The 22358-nt window shown below is 42.3% G+C and overlaps 1 protein-coding gene across 18 annotated transcripts in view; it reads left to right on the top strand.

Annotated features, from left to right (window-relative positions):
- The first annotated feature begins 511 nt into the window (after window positions 1-511).
- Rhot1 (ras homolog family member T1) overlaps window positions 512-22358 on the top strand; it is a 63769-nt gene continuing 41922 nt past the window's right edge. For 8 of the 18 annotated variants that reach the window (XR_015630610.1, XM_087572029.1, XM_087572032.1 and 5 more), the window contains exons 1-5: window positions 512-751; window positions 15740-15794; window positions 19830-19911; window positions 21739-21782; window positions 22241-22294. Coding sequence is in view for 15 of the 18 variants with exons in the window: in XM_087572029.1 (XP_087428155.1) it covers window positions 15762-15794; window positions 19830-19911; window positions 21739-21782; window positions 22241-22294 (213 nt within the window). In the remaining 3 variants the exon portion in view is untranslated. Of the gene's footprint in view, window positions 752-15735; window positions 15795-19829; window positions 19912-21738; window positions 21783-22240; window positions 22295-22358 lie in introns of all 18 variants that reach the window. The other 10 variants (NM_001440125.1, NM_001440127.1, NM_001440129.1 and 7 more) reach the window with 2 other exon arrangements.

Below are 22358 nucleotides of genomic sequence, written 5' to 3' on the forward strand. Positions count from 1 at the left end.
AGAAGAAGAAGAAGAAGAAGAAGAAGAAGAAGAAGAAGAAGAAGAAGAAGAAGAAGAAGAAGAAGAAGAAGAAAAAACAGGTGATGGGCTCTGGGAAGTGTACCCACCCTGGGAGCCAGTGACTTTGTTCAATATTTTTGAGAGGTAAGTGCAACAGTGTGAACACAGCTGAAAACCAGGTAGGCAGGTCACTTGCCCTCCTGGACCTTGCTGTTTAGTGAAGAGATCTCCGATTCACCACCAAGCTCCTGCTGTGTGACCTTGGATAAGGAACTGTTCTGTTCTTGTTCTGTAAAACAAATGGGATCTAAGAAATCTGCCACTTACATCCTCTGGCAGTGTCCTGAGTGCGGCGGGAGATCCTTCCGGGTTTTGCGTTACCGTCAGTCTGCCTGCAGGGGCGCTGTTCCATACATGAGAGCGTTGACGTTCCGAAAGCGCTTGTCCCTCGCCGCACGCCGTCGTCCTCGCCGCCGCCGCCCGCGTCCGCGGAGCCGGAGGAGGCGGAGCTGGCTTGCCCCGGCTCCGAAGCGGAGCGTCAGCGGAGGAGTCGGTGCCGCAGGTCCTGGCGGCCGAGATTCCGGCGCAGAGGCCTGAGAGGCTGGCAGGAGGCGGCAGTAGCGCGGGGAGAGCGGCGCCACGGGCTGGGCGCTCCCGGCGTGAGGCGTGCGCTCCATGCGTGCGGGCCGAGTGCGGCCCCTGCGAGCCTCCGACATGAAGAAAGACGTGCGGATCCTGCTGGTGGGAGAACGTGAGTCCGCACCCTGCCGGGCCTCTCAGCCCCGGTGTCCCCCTCCAAGCTTGCCAGCCCTTCCGCTCTTCCCTGCCCTGTCCCTCTGCTCCTCGCAGGCCTTGACCCCTTCAGTTTCTAACGCCCGACCCTCTCGCTGCGAAAGCTGTCGCCTCCCTCCGCCTTCTCGAGTCTTGGGCCTCAGTATTTCTCCGGCCACCTCCTGTCGGACCCTCCAGTCGCCTGTCAGTCACTCATTGCCAGGCAGATGTTAGAACAGGCAGACTGAGCACTTGGGACTGCGGGAACCGGCTGGCGGGGACACTAGGGGGAGGAGGAGTGCAGAAGTAGTCGACTTGTGAGCAAGGTCAGGTTTCTGGAATTTTTTTTTTTTTTCACTTGCCGCCTTCACTGCTACCGTGCATGGGCATTGAGAGAGAGCGTTGGGTTGCTTGAGTAGCTCAGCAGGAGAACTCTAGCATGCATAAAGATCTGGGTTCAGTCTCCAGCAACAGGGAGAGAAAGAGTTTAAGATAGCGGGTTTTTCAAAAATTTAATATATATATATATATACATACACATATGTATATGTGTATGTATATGTATATGTGTGTGGGTATGTGTGTGTGTGTATATATATATATATATATATATGTATATATATATATATATAATTTTTTTTTTGGCCATACTTGTGCTTAGCGTTGAACTAACTCCTTCAAGTTAATGAGCGATACTTAACTAGGGAGGGACTGAAGCGATTGTTACCCCCAAAGTCTTAATTTTCACTTTTTGTTAGCCATTCCATAGTTCTGTAGTAGTTATTTTGATAAGAGCAGGCATTATAGGACTTCAGAACACGCACACCAATGCTCTTTAGAGATAGATTTCATTTTTTTCTGGGTAAAGAAAACAGAACAACCAAAACAACGATTTTTGCTGGCTGATAGGAATACAGCACAGTAGCGATTTCTGAGCTTACTGCAAGTTACATGAGTCAGTCATGGGGACTAAATTAAAAAGAGAGGTTCATTAGTTTATGCTTTGCCATTGCTGATCTGAAGCACTTTAAACTACATTATATCTTTGAGTATCCTCTATAGGTCACTGTGATACATTCCTAGGGAGGAAAGTGCACACATTAAGAAAACTAAGTGGGGGGGGGCTGTTGGGGTAGGGTGTGCTCTTAGGGCCCAGACAGAGGGAGTCAGATCCCTTGGAGCTAGAGTTACAGGTGGTTTGAGCCACCGGACTTGGGTGCTGAAGACAGAACTCGGGTCCTCTGCTTTTAACCACTCCAGCCCCAAGTCCGCTGGCCTCAAAAAGGGGTGGGGTGAGAGAAGACAACTGCTATGGACTGTTGATCCATGGAGCTGGAACAGTTTTTGGGAGAACTCTTTAGTCAGAATTTGGAGCTAAGCTTCATGAAGCATAGTTTGTCTTTTTATTTTCAGTTATGAATTTTAGGTCTTATTTGTAATGATATCTTACAGGTTCTTTGACCATAAAGGAAGGCATGGTTGGTGCCGATACATTTAGGGCAAAATTAGGGAAAGTGAGCAGGTGACCCCCTTAATTGTATTTTCTAAAAATCTGATGCTTTTTTAAAACTCAATTTGTTAAAAAGGTAGATATTTGGATTTGGTGTTCAATATAGGAATGGATGGTATAGCATTATTGTCTGAGACTGAGTGGAAATGCTATACGAATGTAAGATTCAGTGGCACCCTTAGGACATTTATATTCAACTTTAACAGTATTATTTAGGAATATGCAGCAGTTTAAAATGTGTTAGAAAAAGTGTGTCATGTAGTAATGAAAGCCAGCTAGAGAATGGTACAGCTCTGTGTGGGTTTTCTGACCATAGGGAGCAAGTCATCCGAGAAAGCCTTAGCCTTTGAGGGAGGGCAGTGCTGACCATGCTGAAGGCACACATCTGGGAGCCATTACTCAATAGTCTGAAGCAGGAGGACTGTTAATCAAAAATATTCAAGGACTAGAGCATGTAGCTTAGTGATAGGGCACTTGCCTAACAGGTGAGGACTTGGGTTCAATCTACAGTACAGAATGAAAAGGGGGGAAGGTTGTCACCATAGCTTTAGGCCATCTACTCTTAAGAAAGCAAACTATAGCCAGGTGGTGGTGGTACACAGCTCTATTCCCAGTACTCGGGAGGCAGAGGCAGGCAGATCTCTGAGTATAAGGCCAGCCTGGTCTGCAGTGAGTTCCAGGACAGCCAGCATTGTTACACAGAGAAACCCTGTCTTGGAAAAGCCCAACCAAACAACCAAACAAACCATACCATGTATATCTTTTCCCTCTTTTCTCGCTCCCTTCTCTTACCCTTTTCTCATTTAAAGTAAATACTATTTGCTAGGCTGCCTGTGAGGTGGTCCTATAGTGACCTTGAACTTTTGACCCTCCAGCTGTACCTCTTCAGAGCTGGGATTACTGGTTTGTCCCACCCTGCTTAGTTTATGTGATGCTTTGTATCAGAGCAAGTGAGCTCCTCAGCCTTTGTATACATTTTCTCTCAAATTTTGAAATGTTAAAGTATAGTTATACTTAATTGAAATAAAGGATTTCAGTTATTTTAATGGCTAGTGTTTGATAGGTAAATCCCTTTTTTTTTTCTTCAGTTTTTCAAAAATGGTGTGCAGTCCTGGCTGTCTTGGTATCCTGGAACTCATTCTGTAGACCAGGCTGGCCATGAACTCAGATATGCCTGCATATCTCCCAAGTGCTAAGACTAAAGGTGCACACTACCGCGCAGCCTAAGCTTTACTTTTTACATTTATTTCTTACATTTGTTTATTTGTGTCTGTGTGGATCTGAAGACAGCTTGTGGGAGTTTGTTCTCTCTGACCATGTGGGTTCTGGGGATTGAACTTTGGTAGTCAGGCTTTGAGGCAAATGCCTTCCCTGCTGAGCAGTCTCACAGGCCCTACTTTTTGAGAGTTAATGTAAATACTTGTCAGCCTTTAGCCTAGCTGTAGCACTTTAAATCCTAGATTTAGGGCATACACTTGTAATCCTGGCAATCAGGGGGGAGGAGAGCACCACAGGTTCAAGGCCAATTTGGCTTATCTAATGAGTTCTGGGCAAGTCTAGGCTCCATAGTGAGGTACTATCTTAAAACACACATGCCACACAAAGATTTTAAAATTAAATAATTAAATGGTATGTAAGTGTATGTCAGAGACTATTTTAAAATAGATCTGACACATTTATTATCTATTCCTCTGGTATTAGACAAAAGTTGTGATTTGAGGTTTTTCTTTCTTTTTTATTTTCTTTTTTAAAGAATTATTTGTCTTATGAATAGAATACACTGTAGCTGTCTTCAGACACACCAGAAGAGGGCATCAGATCTTATTACAGATGATTGTGAGCCACCATGTGGTTGCTAGGAATTGAACTCAGGACCTCTGGAAGAGCAGTCAGTGCTCTTAACTGCTGAGCCATCTCCCCAGCCCCGTGCCTTGAGTTTTTAATATGCTTATTTAAACATGTAGTTTTCAATTGCCTTAAGGTGGTTGGTGGTTGGGGAGGCAAAGAGAAAGGAACATCCATCCATTCTGGTATGGTGGATTTCAAGTCTATTCTTCTGTGTCACTCTGTTACTTTGTATTCCTGCCCCTGTCCTCCCTGAGCCAGGCAGGGCCACTTCATTCACTGGTGCTCTGAAATGGTAACTGGTTTCCAAGTTGTGTCAGTTCAGCCATCTTGCTGTACTGCTACCGTGAAAAGGGTATTTTCTTGGCCCGTTCTCATCCATGTAGGCATCATGCTACTAACTGCTTTCTGCTTAGTGCAAAGATGAAGGAACTCAGGCTGTTTATAAAATCTTAAGAGTGACAAAGTATTTTAAATGATATTCATGCCACGGCTTAATTATCAGATACCATTCAAATCAGATCAAAAGTGAATTACTGTTATCACAAAGCATATTCCTAAAGTCTTTAAAAGTGCACTCACATGAAACCTAGTCTTCAGGTCATAATTTTTCATGTTCAGATTTGACACCTTTCCTCCAAGCACTCAGGAGGCAGGGCTGGTGGATCTCTGAGTTTGAGGCCAGCTTGGTCTACTTAGCAAGTTCCAGGACAGCCAGGGCTACTAATTTGAGAGACTGTTTTTCAAAAAACAAAACAAACAAGCTTCTCTTTAGTTAGGTTTATTATATTATGCTTAACAAATACCCTTGTTTTTTTTTTTTTTGTTTTTGTTTTTGTTTTGTTTTTTTCTTTTCTTTTTTTCGGAGCTGGGGACCAAACCCAGGGCCTTGAGCTTGCTAGGCAAGCGCTCTACCACTAAGCTAAATCCCCAACCCCAACAAATACCCTTGTTAACCATAGAATTAGCAGTACTTTATTAACCAACTATTTAAATAACAGAGTTGACATTAATGGTTATTTTTTGTTTTTTGTTTTTTGCTTTTTTTTCAAAACAGGATTTCTTTGTGTAACCTTGGCTGTTCTGGAACTCACTCTTGTAGACTTGGCTAGCCTTGAACTCACAGAGATCTGCCTCCCTCTGCCTCCCAAGTGCTGGGATTAAAGGTGTGTGCCACCACTACTTTGCAATAGTTACAGTTTTAATGAAGTCCTGTTTTTATTTTTGTTTGGCTTTTTTTTTTTTTTTATTAAATTGAGAAATACTTCTGCTTAAAGTCTCTAACGTGGTTGTGTCAATCCCAACTTTTGCCAAAGGTTCAAAGTGAAGTTTGTTATGTCCTAAGCTTCTGCAATAGTCTCCATTGTCTACTTTTCTCCATTACCCATGAAGCAAGCAGAGCCATCGTGTGTGTGTGTGTGTGTGTGTGTGTGTGTGTGTGTGTGTGTGTGTGTGTGTGTGTATTCAAGACAGGGTTTTTCTGGGTAGCCCTGGCTGTCCTGGTACTCACTGTTCGAATTCACAGAGATCTGCCTGCCTCTGCCTCCTGAATGTTGGGATTAAAGGTGTGAACTATCATGGCTAGCCTAGGCAGAGCCATCTTTAAAGATATCACATATGCACTTGCCTAGCATAATTAAAGCCCTAGGTTTGTTCCCTTCCTCCCAAGCCCAGATCCTGCAACATACTTAAAAGATTCTCTAGGGAGTTATACTTCCACTCAGAAGGTCCAACAAGGTCCTCCCCAGTGTGGTGTTTGCTCCACTCATACTGTTCTCTGGCCTAGGCATTAACTAACCCCACCACTGTATGAGTGTCTGTTTCCAGCTTTGGCTGGAGGAGGATTTGTATGTTCTTTTCTATTTCCTGCACAAGGTAGGCACTGGAATATTTACTGAAGGAATGAATGAGTTTAAGATAATTCAGTTCTTTTAGACATTCACTGGTAGTTCATGTCTTGTCTACATAGCAAGTTTTAGGCCAACTTAGTGAGACCTTGTCTCAAAAAACAAACAAAAAATGGTTATCCCCATATTTGTTCTTTTGAGACAATATCTTACTATTTCCCATGTGGGGAATTTGTTAGGAAGTGTAGGTTGTCCTCAAGCTTACAGACCTCACTAGTACAGGGGTTATAGGCATGAACTGCCAACAGGCTTAGCCTCATTATCTTAAATCCAACGGAAATGGTTTTGCCAGAATCTGAAGGGATAGCATTTATCCTTCTCTGGTTCTTATGCCTTGTATGCCTTGTGTGGTCTGGGAGAATCCTGTGTTCTGCCTGGGAATCAGACAAGGGAGTTCATGTGGCATTACCATCTCTATTTGATGTCTTGTCTATCTTTTCCTAGAGTTCAGTGTCTCAAATCACTACAGACTTTAGAAAACTGACAAGGGTGAAGAGTGGTTCTTCAAGTATAAACTGACATAAATCTAAGACACTTTTGAGTATAACCAGCATTTATTGTAGAAAACTTCGAAGGATCACTTTAAAGCACGTTGTTTTCCATCTAAAAAGATATTAAACTGCTCCAGATTCATTAATAGTGCTTATACCCACTATTTAGGCCAGTGGTTCTCAACCTTCCTGATGCCGTGACCCTTTAATCCAGTTCTCATGTTGTGGTGACTGCCAACTATAAAGTTATTTTCACTGCTATTTCATAACTAATTCTGCTACTGTTATGAATCATGAATATCTAATATGCAAGATATGTGACCCTGGGCCACACCCCACGTGTTGAGAACCACTTATCTAGGAGGACACCCTGTTCTGTGGCTAAGGATGTATTCTGTACAGTCTGGGGAGTGATCTACAGTTGCCATAAATTGGGCTGTGACTGAGTGAGTTAGGCATATAGCAAGCCAAAGTAAAAGAATAAATAGTGACAGATACATTGATAGTTGATAGTAAAGAATAAATAGTGACAGATACATTGATAGTTGATAGTAAGTCATCTTTACATTGGATGCTTAAAGCATCTAGTAGAAATTAACTGGGCTCTGGAGAGATGCCTGAGTGGTTATGAGCAATTGCTCTTCCAGTGGACCTGGGTTCAGTTCCCAGCACTGATATGGCGGCTCACAACCATCTGCAACTCAAGTTCCAGATGATCTAATAATGTCTTCTTCTGACCCTTGAGGGCACCAGGCACACACATGGTTCACAAACATACATGCAAAATACCCCTACACATAAAATAAAAATAAAGCTAAGGAAAAAAATCTGACTGGGGAAGCCCCCGTTGACTGGAGTTGAGGTTAGAGAGAGTCCCACCAGAGCAGTGTCCCGTAGGGTGAGGTTTCCAAGTAAAATAACAGCAGCAAGGTACAGTTGTGGGTTCAGGGGCTTATGAATGTCCAGAGGAAATCGACTGGAGAAAGTCCTTCAAGGCAGCCAGCTAGCTGTGTAGTTCCTTATTGAGCTTTCTCTCCACAAATGGGCATCCCATGGCAGGCTGAACTTGTGGATTCTGTTTCCAAAGACAGGCACTTATATCATGGATAAGTGATAGCAACCTCTGTTGGAAATGGTTCACCTTTACCTATTCTTGAGGGCACAATAATTTTACTTTTGGGCAATCTTGCTACTCTTCTTTCCTGTTGCAGAATTATGGGGGCTAATCCATCTCCAAAAATATAGGCCTTGGTGAACACTGTGAGACAAACATATTTGGGTCTGAAATGGGGGTGGGAGGCAACCTTGCTTCCAGAACTAGGTTCTCAATGAGCTCAAACAAGACATAACAGCTTACCAATACAGTTTACCTTACAGGATGTTTGCCCAAAGTGAATGAAGTATATATTTTCTGTTTCTAGAGACATTCTTTCTGTGACACTAGTACCTATGAATCAAAATCTACTCTTAAGGGGGCTAGACAGAGAGAGATGGTTAAGGGCACTGACTGCCCTTCCAGAGGTCCTGAGTTCAAATCCCAGCAACCACATGGTAGCTTACAACCATCTGTAATGGGATCTGATGCCCTCTTCTGGTGTGTCAGAAGACAGCAACACTGTACTCATACAAAAATAAATCTTTTTAAAAAAAACTACCCTTAAAGACTTAAGAGATTGCTCAGTTGATAAAGTGTCTGGCACTAAAGCATGAGGACCTGAGCCTGGATCCCCAGCATCTCCTTAAAAAGGCTGGGCATGGCCTAGAGAGATGACTTGGGCTGGAGCACTGACTGCTCTCCCAGAAGTCCTGTGTTTGGGGTCCCAGCACCTATAAGGTGGCTCACACCATCTGTAACTCCAGTTCTAGGGGATCTGATGCTCTCCTCTGGCCTCTGCTGCCACTGTACACATGTACAGACATACACAGGTGAAATACATAAATAAGTCTTAAAATAGTATAAAAAGCTGGGCTGGTTGTGGTGCACATCTTTTTTTTTTTTTTTTTTAAGATTTATTTATTATTTTATGTTTGTGAGTACACTGTCCTCAGACACACCAGAAGAGGGCATTGGATCCCATTACAGATGGTTGTGAGCCACCATGTGGTTGCTGGGATTTGAACTCAGGACCTCTGGAAGAACAGTCAGTGCTCTTAACCACTGAGCCATCTCTCCAACCCCTGTGGTGCACATCTTTAATCATAGCACTTGGCTGGCAGAGGCAAGTGACTGTGAGTTTGAGACTGACCTGGTCTACATAGTGAGTTCCAGGACAGCCAAGGCTACATAGAGAGTGCCTGTCTGGGAACGGGGGTGGGGACAAGGCTGGGTGTGATCAGGTGTGTTTGTAACCCCAAAATAGTAGGAGTGGAGATGGTCAGATCCCGCAGAGGTCAGTAGCTAGCTTGCCTAGTGGACCAGTGACTGCCATGTTCTGTGAGAAACCCTCTTACAAAAGATGAGGTGTAGAGTAATTGAAGACACCTAATGTCAACTCTGGCCTCCACATGAGTGTGCTTGTAACTTCAGCTACAGAGCATTTGGTGCCATGCTCTGGCCTCCTAGTTGTCTTACTACTGTCAGTGTCCCCTTTGCAGTAGTCCTCACCTGTTGGAAATGTCTGGCACAGAAGTGTAGTTTGATAGGAGCCTGCTACTGTTCAGGCAGCTCGAACCACCCTTTGGACTAATGAGTTAAATGGTGAAGAAATTTGAATTTCTTCATGTATGCATATGCGTGCACACACACTCTTTTTTTTTTTTTTTTTTAAAGAATGTAGCTGGTCCTGGTGGCTAACACATGTAATCCCAGAATTTGGGAGGCTAGGCTACAGAGTGAGTTCCAGGCCAGTCTGGGCTCCAGTGAGACCAAATGAAACAAAAACCAAGACAAGATGGTTGTAGATATGGGACAAAGAACATGAATGTCTTCTGCATAAAAACCCAGCATAGTTTTCTTAAAAACGTCAGGCCAGCCGAGGTCATAGGGCACAGGCTGAGGTCATGGGGCACAGGCTGAGGTCATGGGGCACAGGCTGAGGTCATGGGGCACAGGCGCTTCCTACTCTTCCTCCTGCCTCTCCTCATTTGCAGGACCATGAGTGTAATATTCTCCAGTGACCAAGTAAACTCGAGGGCGTTGGTGAGAAGCCTCTTTCCAGTGTTTGACTAAAAATCCCACTTGTACGTCTAAAGTAAGCAATCTCAGGGACTTTCAGTTTAGTCTTTAAGTAGGCAGCATTAGAACTGAGTAGAATTTCTTTTTAAGTTTATTATATATAAGTACACTGTAGAGAGCATCACATCTCATTACAGATGGTTGTGAGCCACCATGTGGTTGCTGGGATTTGAACTCAGGACTCTGGAAGAGCAGTCAGTGCTCTTAACCGCTGAGCCATCTCTCCAGCCCTGAGTAGAATTTTTTAGGACACCAAGCTGACAGCAAAGAATTGTGTCAGAATACAGAGGGAATGAGAGTTTTATGTTTATCAACGTATATCATGCATCAAAAACAAAACAACAAAAACTGAGAACATAACAGATCTTCTCTCCAAGAAGTCTAGCTCCACACAGACACTCCGTGAACTGTTTCCCTCAAGCTAAAAAGCACTGGAAGAACATACAAGTCTGAACAAAGAACCATCTCTTTGTGCAGAGTCCTATTTTTATTTGATAATTATTTGCAGGAATGCCTACATACGAATTTTAGTCTTACATACTAGATAAAAATAATATGAAAAACATTAAATAAGACAAGACAAACCGAAGTGTCAAAGAAGAGAGAGGGCCAAGCCCTACGTTCAATCCTCTACTTAAGAACAAAGGAGAAGTCAGATCTGGGCCAGACATTTGCAACAGGGGAGGCCTACTGTAAAGGGGACACTGGCAGGAGTAAGAATGACAGCTGAGCAATCTTACTGATGCTTGAAGGCATGGACAACAAGACAGCGGCCCAAGGGTCTGGCTGACTCGGTTAAAGTCATTTGCATCAGTTCCCACTTTCCAGAGTGTGTGATTTTATTTATTTACTCATATCCTCCCTCATCTAGAAAGCAAGCTGAGACAATTTCCTTTAGAGCCAGCCATGATGGCACACTTAACCCCAATACTCAGGAGGCAGAGACAGGCAGATCTCTGAGTTCAAGGTCAGCCTGCTCTACAGAGTGAGTTCCAGGACAGTCAGAGATACACAGAGAAACTCTGTCTCAAAAAAAACCCAAAAAACAAAAAAAAAAAAAACCAACAACAAAAAAACAAACAAACAAACAAACAAACAAAAAACCCAAAAAAACCAAACCAAAACAAAAAAAAACCCAAAACAAAACTAAAACAGGCTTGGTTCTTCCAAAGCAACTGTAATTGGAAGGACCCAGAGTTCCGTGTGGAGTTAAAAGTGTAGCAGCTTACTGGTGTGTCCACTTCCCTGGAAGGTCTCCTGAGGTGTGAGGCCTAGAGGTTTTACGTGGGGTTTCTTTGTAGCCGTGTTTAAACCATTGTCATGTGTTTGAACTCAAGCTCCAGTCTCCCCTTCTCAACCTCTTTCCAGGTTTTAGGATCAGGCTGAAGGTTCTTACTCTGAAGCTGTCTTGCCTGTATCTCCTAAATGAGCGCTGTCAGTAGGATGAGCTTGTATGGTTATCTATAAGAAAAGACCTAGCTGGTGCCAGGAAATCACAGGAGATTTTGAAACCACTTGTAGTGTCACACTCTACTTTTTTATGTGAGATTTCAACCTTAGATTTTTCTTTTTCCTTTTGGTTCTTTTTTTTTTTTTTTTTTTTTTTTCTGGATCTGGGGACGGAACCCAGGGCCTTGCACTTCCTAGGCAAGCGCTCTACCACTGAGCTAAATCCCCAACCCCTGATTTTTCTTTTTCCAATGTGGAAAGGTTTAATGAGAGAACAGTAGAAGGGGGGATAAGTAAAGGCCGGCCATGGGCAGGCGGAGGCAAAGGGGGCATGGGGAGAGAAGGGACAGAGACAAAGAGGGCAAGAGAGCAGAGAAGAGTAAGCGGTCAACTCTAGAATTTTACTAAGAACAGATTGGATACATTGATTTTTACAATTCATTTTTGTTTTTCGAGATAGGATTTCTCTGGATAGCCCTGTCTGCCCTGGAACTCACTCTGTAGACCAGGCTGGCCTTGAACTCACAGAGATCCACTTGTCTCTACCTCTCAAGTGTTGAGATTAAAAGTGTCTGCCACCACACCTGACTTATTATTTTTTAGTTGTTATTATTTATGTATATGTGCATGAGGATGTATCCACATGCGGAAGTCAGAGGACAGCTTGTAGAAGTCAATTCTCTGTGCTAGTCCTGTGGGGGGCGTTGAATTTAGCTTGTCAAATATGGCAGCAGGTGCTGGACCCCACTGAGGCATTTTGATGTCTGCATTTTATTTTTTTATTGCTTCAGCAGTTGCCTGCTATTCAGTTTGCAGTAATACCTCTCCTAGGGCAGTACTGGGCCTTACATCCAGAAACTCACTCACTCTTAAAAGTTTTGGGGGGCTGGAGAGATGGTTGAGTTAAGAGCACTGGCTGCTCTTTTAGAGAGAGGACTTACGTTCAATTTCCAGAACCCACGTGGCAGCTGGCAATCACATGTAACTCCAGTTCCAGGAGATCCAACACACTCTTCTGGCCTTCATGTGCAATGCATGCTCATGGTGCACATACATACACATTCAGATGAAATACACACCACACATGTATAAATAAGTGAATCTTAAGAAAAGAAGCGTTGGAGAAGCATTGGGAGATGGAAATTGTTTCCCTGGCAGTGATGCTGTGCCTGGGCACAGAGACATCTAGTCAGGTAGTGCTAGAGGTGCTCCATTCATACAAAATTAGAAGGTTTGAATTGTTAGTCACTTGTTCACAAATACCTGGTTCACAAATACATGTGTCCATGTAGACTCATACATGGTAAGTATGTATATTACATGAATGTAGTAGTGGCTTAATACAGATTGTAGCACAGAAGTTGTTAGTGGAGGCAGTGAGAGCTGTGGTAGCTCTGGGGGTCTTTAGGTTGTGGTAAGATTGAATCATCCTAAAGGGATGATTGAGATGTAAAAGTACAGAGGATTTTTGGATGTACATAATGATTTTTGGATGAGAAAAGCCATGTGAGGAGGTGACAGAACTCATTGTGGCTTGTTAGTGCTTGTACCTGTTTGAAGCGTAGAATGGCTTTGTTTGTGCAAAGTGGGTCATGAGAATAGGTAGGTGAGCTGTGGCTAGATGGCACTCCTTCCCACTAGTATGACTCAGTGGGAGCTGGGAGGTAGGTGGGAGCCCAAAAGGCTGAGTTAGAAAACGAAGGGTGTGGAAGAATGTGGAGGGGAAGGACATTTATATTGTTGGTAGACTGATGAGGGGTAGACAGTTGGGAACTGGGAAATGTTTCAATGAAATGCCAGAATTAGACAAACGGGCAAGCAGAGACAGACTTAAAACCACAGGCTAGGTTTAGCCAGGCAGGCGCCTGTGGTTCTAGCACTTAGGAGGTGGAGGAGGGAGGGCTGCTTGGAGGGCTGCCTAGGAGTTCCAGGCTAACGTGGCAGTGTAGTAGGTCGCCTCTAACAGTAATGAGAGAACTTTAACAGAGTTTCAATGCAAAGTGAGAAACCTGAATCAGGGACGGCTATTTATTCTGTTCTGTAGAAACACCGTTGGCTTTATTGATGATAACTCTAAAAATTTATTTATTTATTATATATAAGTACACTGTAGCTGTTCAGACACACCAGAAGAGGGCATCAGATCTCATTACAGATGGTTGTGAGCCACCATGTGGTTGCTGGGATTTGAACTCAGGACAGGACCTTTGGAAGAGCAGTCAGTGCTCTTAACCACTGAGCCATCTCTCCAGCCCCATGATGATAACTCTAAAGGCTGTAATTTTTGTAAAAGGAAGGCACACAGTAGCCTTGTGCAGAAGTGTTGTGAAAATCTAAGACGCATAGAAGGGCTCCAGAAATTTTCGTTGGACCTAAGATAGTGCACTTGCCTAGCCTGTGAGAGGTTCAGTGTTTGATCTCACCACATACAGACTCCATACATATAAACAGACATATTTGTTTGAGATATAAAAGAATGTATATATCTCATTTGTCAATATTTAGATTAATTTCACTTGATATTTGTAAATCTAGAAGTTGCCATTTTTTTTAACCACCAAAATACTTAAAATAGTACTTATTGGCAGTTTTAGTAGCAAAAATAAAAATATTGGGGTTGGGGATTTAGCTCAGTGGTAGAGCGCTTGCCTAGCAAGCGCAAGGCCCTGGGTTCGGGCCTCAGCTCTGGAAAAAAAAAATAAATAAAAAAGAAAAAAATAAAAATATCTGGAATACCAGGTCTCAGGAGACAAAGGCAAAGGCATTTCTGAGTTTAAGGCCAATTTGATCTACATAGTGAGTTCCAGAGCAGCCGGAGCTATATAGTGAGACCCTGTTTAAAAGGGAGGGGGAAGGGGTACAGAGGGAGGGAGGAGAGGAAAGAAAAGACAGTCAAGGTCATTCTCAGCTGTATAGACATTTTGAGTTCAAGGTCAGCCTAGGCTACACGAAACTCTGACTCATACAGTGCTCCTAGTTCAAAAGGGACTAAAGAAATGTGACAGCAATTTTTATTTTTATTTTCTTTAAAGTATAGCAGTGAATAAAGTCAATAGATTGGACAATAGTACTGTATTTATAGTTTAAGTTCCTTTTATAAGTTCCTTAAGTTCCTTTTATTTAAGTTATAGTTCCTTTTTTTTTTCTTTTTTATTTTTTTCTGGAGCTGGGGACCGAACCCAGGGCCTTGCGCTTGCTAAGCAAGCGCTCTACCACTGAGCTAAATCCCCAACCCCTTTACATTTTTTTTAACATAGTGCAATCAGAAAGTCTGTAGAGGGCTGGAGAGATGACACAGTAGTTAGGAGTGCTTGCTGCTCTTCCAGAGGACCCAGAGTTGTGTCCTAGCACCCACATGGGCAGCACACAGCCACCTGTGACTCCAGCTCCAGGGGATCCTATACTGTCCTCCGGACTCTCTGGGTACCCACACAGACATGTATACACATAAAATAATACAAATAAAAGTATTTTTAAATAGTCTATAGAAATAGAGCTAGAGGCCACCTGTTAAACCATATAATTTGTCTCTATTTCACACTGCTGTTGTGACCAGTGTAGTTTCTTGTGTGTTCTAGCCATTCGTCATTTTCCAGTCCTTTAGGAGAGGGCTGTGACTGTTCTTCACTCTTAAAAACTGCCCTCTTTCCTATCTGGACTTGCATCAGAGTTTGTACTTTGTTGCTGTGGCAGGGATCAACAAGCAGTAGTCTTTCCCTCTGGAAGCTCAGACGGACTTGGTTGGTAAGCACTTAAGATTGAGAGTAGTAACTACATGATCGGAAAGTTTCTGGAGAGAAGTATTCAGATTTCAGAATAAAGATTGAGATTTTTAACTCTCCTTTATTAAAGAGATCACTGGGACAGAAAATTCTTGTTTTTTTACTTTGTTACCAACCCTTTAAATAGAGAACAAAAAAGGAAGGAGTGTGCACATGTTCCTACAGGCACTCTGAGGTCCTTCTGTTTCTGAGGATGTAAGTTGATGTGTTCTCTCGTGAACATAATTAATAATGTCTTTAAAAACAGAACGGGGTTGGGGGCTGGAGAGATGGCTCAGTGGTTCACTGACTGCTCTTCCAGAGGTCCTGAGTTCAAATTCCATCAACAACATAGTGGCTCACAACCATCTGTAATGAGATCTGATGCCCTCTTTTACACTTGATCTTAACCAAAAGGCTGAGGAGCGATGATGCCCTCTTTTGGTGTGTATGAAGACAGTTACAGTGTACTCATATAATAAATAAATAAATTTAAAAAAGAATTATGTTTTAGAAAAGCAGGTTATATTATGGGATAGATTTTTATACAACTCTGAATAGCTAATACAGGAAGGTTTTTGTTACTGTATTCTGTTCTGTTCTTTCCTCAAACCTGACATCCTATTCCCTCAGCCTCCCCACGTAGCTGACATCATAGGCAAGCATTGTAAGTACTGGTATACTTGAACTGCAGGAGGCTTCTGCAGAAGGACTTATAATTGTCTGTCTTTCTTCCTTACAACTAATAAACTCCCCGTGTAGTTCCTGGATTTGAGTTTCTGTAGAACCAAATTGTTTTATTAAGTAATGATTTTTCTTTTAACAGCTAGAGTTGGGAAGACATCACTGATTATGTCTCTGGTCAGTGAAGAATTTCCGGAAGAGGTAAACATGTAATTTCTTTGTTGTAATTTTAATTTTTAATAAAAAATAAGTTAAACTGATAACGATGCCACCTTCATGTGTTTCTTCAACAGTTAAGACTTTTAAAAAGCTCATTAGTGGGGCTGGGGATTTAGCTCAGTGGTAGAGCGCTTACCTAGGAAGCGCAAGGCCCTGGGTTCGGTCCCCAGCTCCGAAAAAAAAAAAAAAAGAACCAAAAAAGCTCATTAGTTTACAGAGGACATCACCTTATGAAACAGCCTAAGTTCTTCTCATTTTGTGCTTACCATTAAAATTTCTTTTTACATTAAACGAGTATGTTTGCACGCATACACACGTGCGTCATAGCACAGTGCGGAGATCACAGGACAGCTGTGTGAGTCACAGTTTTCTCCTTCCAAGTGAGGCCTGAAGGTCCCCCTCAGGTTGTCAGTCTGCTTGGCAAGTCACTGAGCCATCTCATTAGCCAGTGACCTTGCCATTTGTCATCTCTGGGTCTTAGTTGTCTCAATTTTCAAGTGGTGGGAAAGAGGATCTGGAGATCATATCATTTGTATAGTCTGTTCTTAGAGGTGAAATGTTTATCAGACGTGAACAATGCAGAGAGTTGTGTGAATTGAAACCAGATTACCTTCTGGTCTGGGTACCGCTTACCCTCTGCCTGGTGCTGTCCACTCTCAGGTGTTGTCAGACTAGAGTTCTTTTTTTTTTTAAAAAAGATTTATTTATTTTATGTATATGAGTACATTGTTGCTGTCTTCCGACCTACCAGGTAGTTGTGAGCCACCATGTGGGTGCTGGGAATTGAACTCAGGACCTCTGGAAGAGCAGTCAGCGCTCTTAACCACTGAGCCATCTCTCCAGCCCCAGACTAGAGTTCTGATGCAACTAATATTACCTACAGACTTCATTTTATAAATTAGATATGAATTCATTCTATTTTATCCAAAGAATTGTTGTGTATGACATTAAATTAGTAATAATGAAATGCTACCAGAAACCAGTGGTTTGAGTTTTGCTCTTATTACTATTATTATTGCTGTTTTGAGACAGGGTCTCGTACCCCAGGCTAGCCTCAAACTTACTATGTAGTTCAGGATGACTTTAAACTCCTCATCCTCCTACCTCCCCTTCCTTGGTGCTGGGATTACATGTGTGCACCATTGTACTGGGCTATACTTACCTCAGTTTTGGAAATCCCAGTGTGAGGGATGCCAGCTAAACCCTCCTGTAGCGTTAGGGTATGGGGTAGAGAACGGCATCAGTGCAGCAGCATAACCACATTTTGGATTTTGTTGTTGTTCGTTTGTTCTATTTATTTCTGGGGACCCAGTCTGTATAGTACAGACTGGCCTCAAACTTTCTTTCTTTCTTTTTTTTTTTTTTTTTTTTTTTTTTGGTTCTTTTTTTCGGAGCTGGGGACAGAACCCAGGGCCTTGCGCTTCCTAGGTAAGCGCTCTACCACTGAGCTAAATCCCCAGCCCCTGGCCTCAAACTTTCTATGTAGCCATGGCTACTCTTGAACTTTCTGAGTCTTCTACTCTGCGTCCCAGATACTGAGGTTACAAGCCTGGTTTGCTGTTTGGTTTTTCCCCAAAATATTATTAATGTCAGAGTTTGAGGCTGGAGAGATAACTCAGTATTTAAAAGCACTTGTTGTACTTCTGGAGAACCCATGGTCAGGTCCCAGCACCTGTTAGGTGATTCGTAGCTGCCTATAACTTTAGCTCCTGGCTATCCACACTCTCTGGCATGTGTGGATATCTGCCCCCCAACGTACACACATGTGGCATGTAAGTACACGTGTGTGCACACACAAGTAAAAATAAAATTAATGTCAGAGTTTGCATTAATCCTTTCTTTACTCTTATTTAGAAAGAAATAATCTTATAGTGTTATTGCTGAGCTAGGAATTTGATGTGCCACATGGCAGAGTCTTTGTTGCTCTGGATTTTGGTAGCTGGGATTGAATGCAGGGTCTTGTGCATATCGAGCAGGAGCTTCAGTCTACTTCGGAGCCTCCCTCCCCGGGGTAGCAGTTTCAGCATTCACAATTCCATGGCTGCTGCTTTTAATGCTTTGCACTAAAGAAGAATCTAATAGTAATTCCTTAATTTGAAAAGTGGAATAAATTGTGGCACATTAATATTAGTTGAGAATTAGGGAATAATACCTACAGTTCTCTGCAGAAGTTTAACTGAAGAGCTAACAAGATGGCTGAATAAGAAAATGTACCTGTTGCCAAGACTGACAACTTGATTTTAATTCCCAGTGACTCTACACTGAACTCCACTTGTGTGCTATGATCCCCATGCACCTAAGAAAATAAATTTAGAGCATTATAGTGAGTTCCAATCCAGCTAGAACTGCGCAGTGAGATCCTGTCAGAAGGAATAAATAAATGTTAAATGTTTAACTGAAGTTAGAGTTGTTTTAGGGTATTCCTCTTGAGTGTGGATATGGTTTTTTTCCTCCGTAATTAAAAGTCATACGGTTGGGATTGGAGAGAAGGCTCAGCAGAGGACTGGCAGCTCTTCCACAGGACCTGGGTTTGACTCCCAGCACCCAGATGGTAGCTCACAACTGTCTGTTACTTCAGTGCCAGGGGATCCAGGACCTTTTTCTGGCCTCTTGTGGCACCAGATGTTCATGTGGTTTATAGATATGCATGCAAGCAAAACCCATACACATAAAAATAAATTAATTAAAAAGAAAGGAATGAGGCTCCACACTTGACAGTTTTGTTAAAAATATGCAGTCTTTCTGAAACGTGGAATTATTAAACACAAGGCTTATGGAGCCAAACAGTTTTCATCTACCCTAGACAAAATTAGTGTGAATTGGTTACCTTGAAGGTTGTCTTTTTTTTTTTTTTTTCTTTCAAATATAAAAGGAACCTGGAGAAGAGAGATAGAGGCAGAGAAAGGGAGACAGAGAAGGACAGAGAGAGGAAGTGGGGAAGAGGCTGATGGAGGACACAAGAGGAAAGAGAGGGAGATAATAGAGAGAAAGGAGGAGGGAGGGAGGGGGAGGGAAGGAGAGAGCGAGTGAGAGCAGGTAAAGAGAGAGAGCAGAGAGGGAGGGGGGAGAGGGAGAGGAGAAGGGGAGAAAGGTCATTTTGTTTTGTGTTTTTTGTGGGTTTTGCAAGGCTGAGGATTAAGCCCAGGGCCTGCATGTACTAGACAAGTTCTCTATCAAGATTGCCTTAGATTAATGTAGCTACTTATTTGTAAAGTATCTTAAATTATTAACAAAGTAGAATGAGAACCATGTATTAGAAAAAATCTATTATTTCAATATCAAATTGAATCGTTTTAAGTTTGTGAAAAACTTGAGATACCCTTAGTGTGGCCTCTGACTGACTACAGAGGTAGAGTTTTTTCCTTTTTACCTAGGGTCAGACATTTGCTCTGCCATTGACTTCTACCCTAGCTGAAAACTTATTTTTCCCTTTGATTTTTATTTTATTGTTAAAAATTTTTATTGCATTTTTGTTTTGTCTTTTATTTATTTACCTTTTTATTGCATTTTTTGTTTTGTCTTATTTATTTATGTATCTACCCTTTTGTTGCATTTTTATTTCTTTCTCTTTTTTTTTCTTTTCTTTTTTTCAGAGCTGGGGACTGAACCCAGGGCCTTGCACTTGCTAGGCAGTGCTCTACCACTGAGCTAAATCCCCAACCCCTATTTATTTCTTTAAGTGCATATATACCACAGTACACATTTGGAGGCAAGAGGACGACTGGGGGAAGTAGGTTCTCTCCTTCCACTGTGAGGTTTCGGGGAGTCAAATGCAGGTGGTCAGACTTAGCAAGCATCTGTACCTACTGATCCATCCTGCTGGCCTTAAAAAATGTTTTTATTGTAGTTTTGTTTATATAATAAAGCACCTCAAAGTATTTTAAAATGCAGTGAATACCTACAAAGATAGCTCTAAGCTTCTAGGGCCTGAAAAAGATAAATCTGCATTGTTATTAGTAAGTGTGATGGATAATTTCACCGCATTTATTCTTTTTTTATATTTGTTGTCAAATAAAGGTTCCTCCTCGGGCAGAAGAAATCACCATTCCAGCTGATGTCACCCCTGAAAGAGTTCCAACACACATTGTTGATTATTCAGGTAATGGGCGGCCTTTGGTGGGTGAAGGAGGCTCCGAGGTTAATATAATAGCCCTGAAATAAACCTCACTGAGCTTTTAAAAATGTTTACGATCATGTCTTCCTCTTGCAGAGGATCCGAGTCCATTCCCCAGCACCCACGTCAAGGTCACAACCTCCTGTGACCCCAGCCTCAGGGTTCTCCTGTGCCTCTGGCCACCACAGACACATGGAACATGCATGTACCAAACAGACATACATATCCAAAAAAGAGTGAGAAAGTTCTGAATTGTAGAACTTGTTGAAGGGCTGGGGATGTAGCTCATTTACACAGTGTTTGCCTAGCCTGATAGTGAGCTCCAAGATCACACACATGTGTATATTATGATTTGTTGAACTCTTTAATTTCTCAACCTTTGTTTTTTTTTTTTTTTAAAGATTTATTTATTTAATATATGTGAGTACACTGTCGCTGTCTTCAGACACACCAGAAGAGGGCATCGGATCTCATTACAGATGATTGTGAGCCACCATGTGGTTGCTGGGAATTGAACTCAGGACCTTTGGGAGAGCAGTCAGTGCTCTTAACAGCTGAGCCATCTCTCCAGCCCTTCTCAACCTTTGTTACAAAGAAATGAATTAAAAATGGTCAGCTTGAGAGCTGAGGAGATTGCTCAGTAATTAAAATACTTGCTGAACCTGCGAGCAGATCCTTGGTACCCAAGTGAAAGGCTGGGCACTGTGGCTGTAACAGCAGCAGTCCTGGGCAGACCAGAGCCTGGCACACCCCAGAGCTCACTAGCCAGCCAGTCGAGCCAGTGTGTAAGCTGCAGATTCACCAAAGAGACCAGTCTGGAAACAGTGAAACGATAGAGGAAGATTCCCAACATCATTATCACACAGGTGAACATGCATGTCAACAAACACACAGCTGTGTACACACGTATACACCACATAAACACAGAGGTCAACTTATTATTTCTGATCATTGTAAAACTATACATGTTACTGATTTATTTATTTATTTGTTTGTTTGTTTGTTTGTTTGTTTATTTAGTATATGTGTGGGTATGAGTATGCTACAGTATGTGTGAAAGTCAGAGGACACCTTGCTGGATTTCAGTCTCTCCTTTCACTATACGGGTTCTGGGAATTGAACTCAGGCATGGCAGCAAGAGCCCTTATCAACTGAGGCATCTTATCAGTCCAGAAAGGGAGTTTTGCTTTCTTCATTGTCAAGCTCCAGCTTTGCCTCAGGGCCTTTTTGTTACTACTCCTACCTACTGTGCTGATAGTGTCCAGATCCTGTAGTCTTGGACTCTGTGTCACAATTCTTGTCTGGGCTTCTGGCTCTGAAACTCTGTCTCCTTTCTTGAGTTGTTGATCTTTTTTGCCTGACCTTTTTTCAACTCTGGATCAGATTCTGGCCTAGCTTTTTGGCACGAGTCCACTGTGCTTCTGTGCTGGAATTGTCCTCTTGAGTCAGCCTCCCTGCTAATCAGCTTCCTTATCATAGGTCAGCCTTTCTTTCAGTGCACTAGCCTCAGTTTGGATCCTGCCTGGAACTTCACTGCGTCACTTTGAAGATTTATTGATTTTTATGAGTATGTATGTATGCCTGAAGGTATATAAATGTATTATGTTCATGCCTGATAGCCATGGAGGTCAGAATAGGGTATAGGATCCCCTGAACCTGGAGTTATAGATAGTTCTGTGCCGCTGTGGGACTGCTGGGAACCATCTGTGTCAATTTTGTTAGGTGGAAATTACATAGATTTTTTTTTTTGATTGCTTGACGATTAGTTATGAAAGACTTTAAATACAAAACACTGGCTTTTGTCATTTGTAGAGGCAGAACAGAGTGATGAACAACTTCATCAAGAAATATCACAGGTATGTGTAAAAAGGACATCTTGTGTGCATGTGTGTGTGTCAGTGCATGTGTATCTGTGTGTCTGTGTGTCCGCGTGTCCGCTCATGTGAACAGTGGTAATCCTATGAGTTTATCTTTTTAGTTCTTTTACCAAGAATATGCTTTTTCTGAGGGCCAGTTGGGTAGTGACCTTGTCTTGGCCTTGAGCTCCTGGTGTGGTTGAGGCGTGTCTGTCCCTCTCTTTCCACTTGTTGAGCGCTCAGTGTGTGCGCCACCATCCCCACTTCCAGGAGTTCTCAGTTGGCACTTGAGTACGTCTCGTTTGCTCTGCTTCTTTAGGGATACTTTTTTCTTCTAGGTAGGTTTTTCTTTTTCAAGAATTTCCCCCTTTGGCTCAAAAATTTTAGTATTTGATAATTAAATGCTGTTGTATATATTTTATTTCAAAGTGCCAGTAATTTATTACTCTTTCTTCTAGGCTAATGTCATCTGCATAGTTTATGCTGTTAACAACAAACATTCTATTGATAAGGTATATTTACATTTTCTCTCTGTTTAAACTCAATGTGTTACTGTTTACTTACTTATTTTTAGGC

The sequence above is a fragment of the Rattus norvegicus genome, chromosome 10, assembly GCF_021556685.1.
Source record: "Rattus norvegicus strain SHRSP/BbbUtx chromosome 10, alternate assembly SHRSP_T2T, whole genome shotgun sequence".
Classification (NCBI taxonomy): Eukaryota; Metazoa; Chordata; class Mammalia; order Rodentia; family Muridae; genus Rattus; species Rattus norvegicus.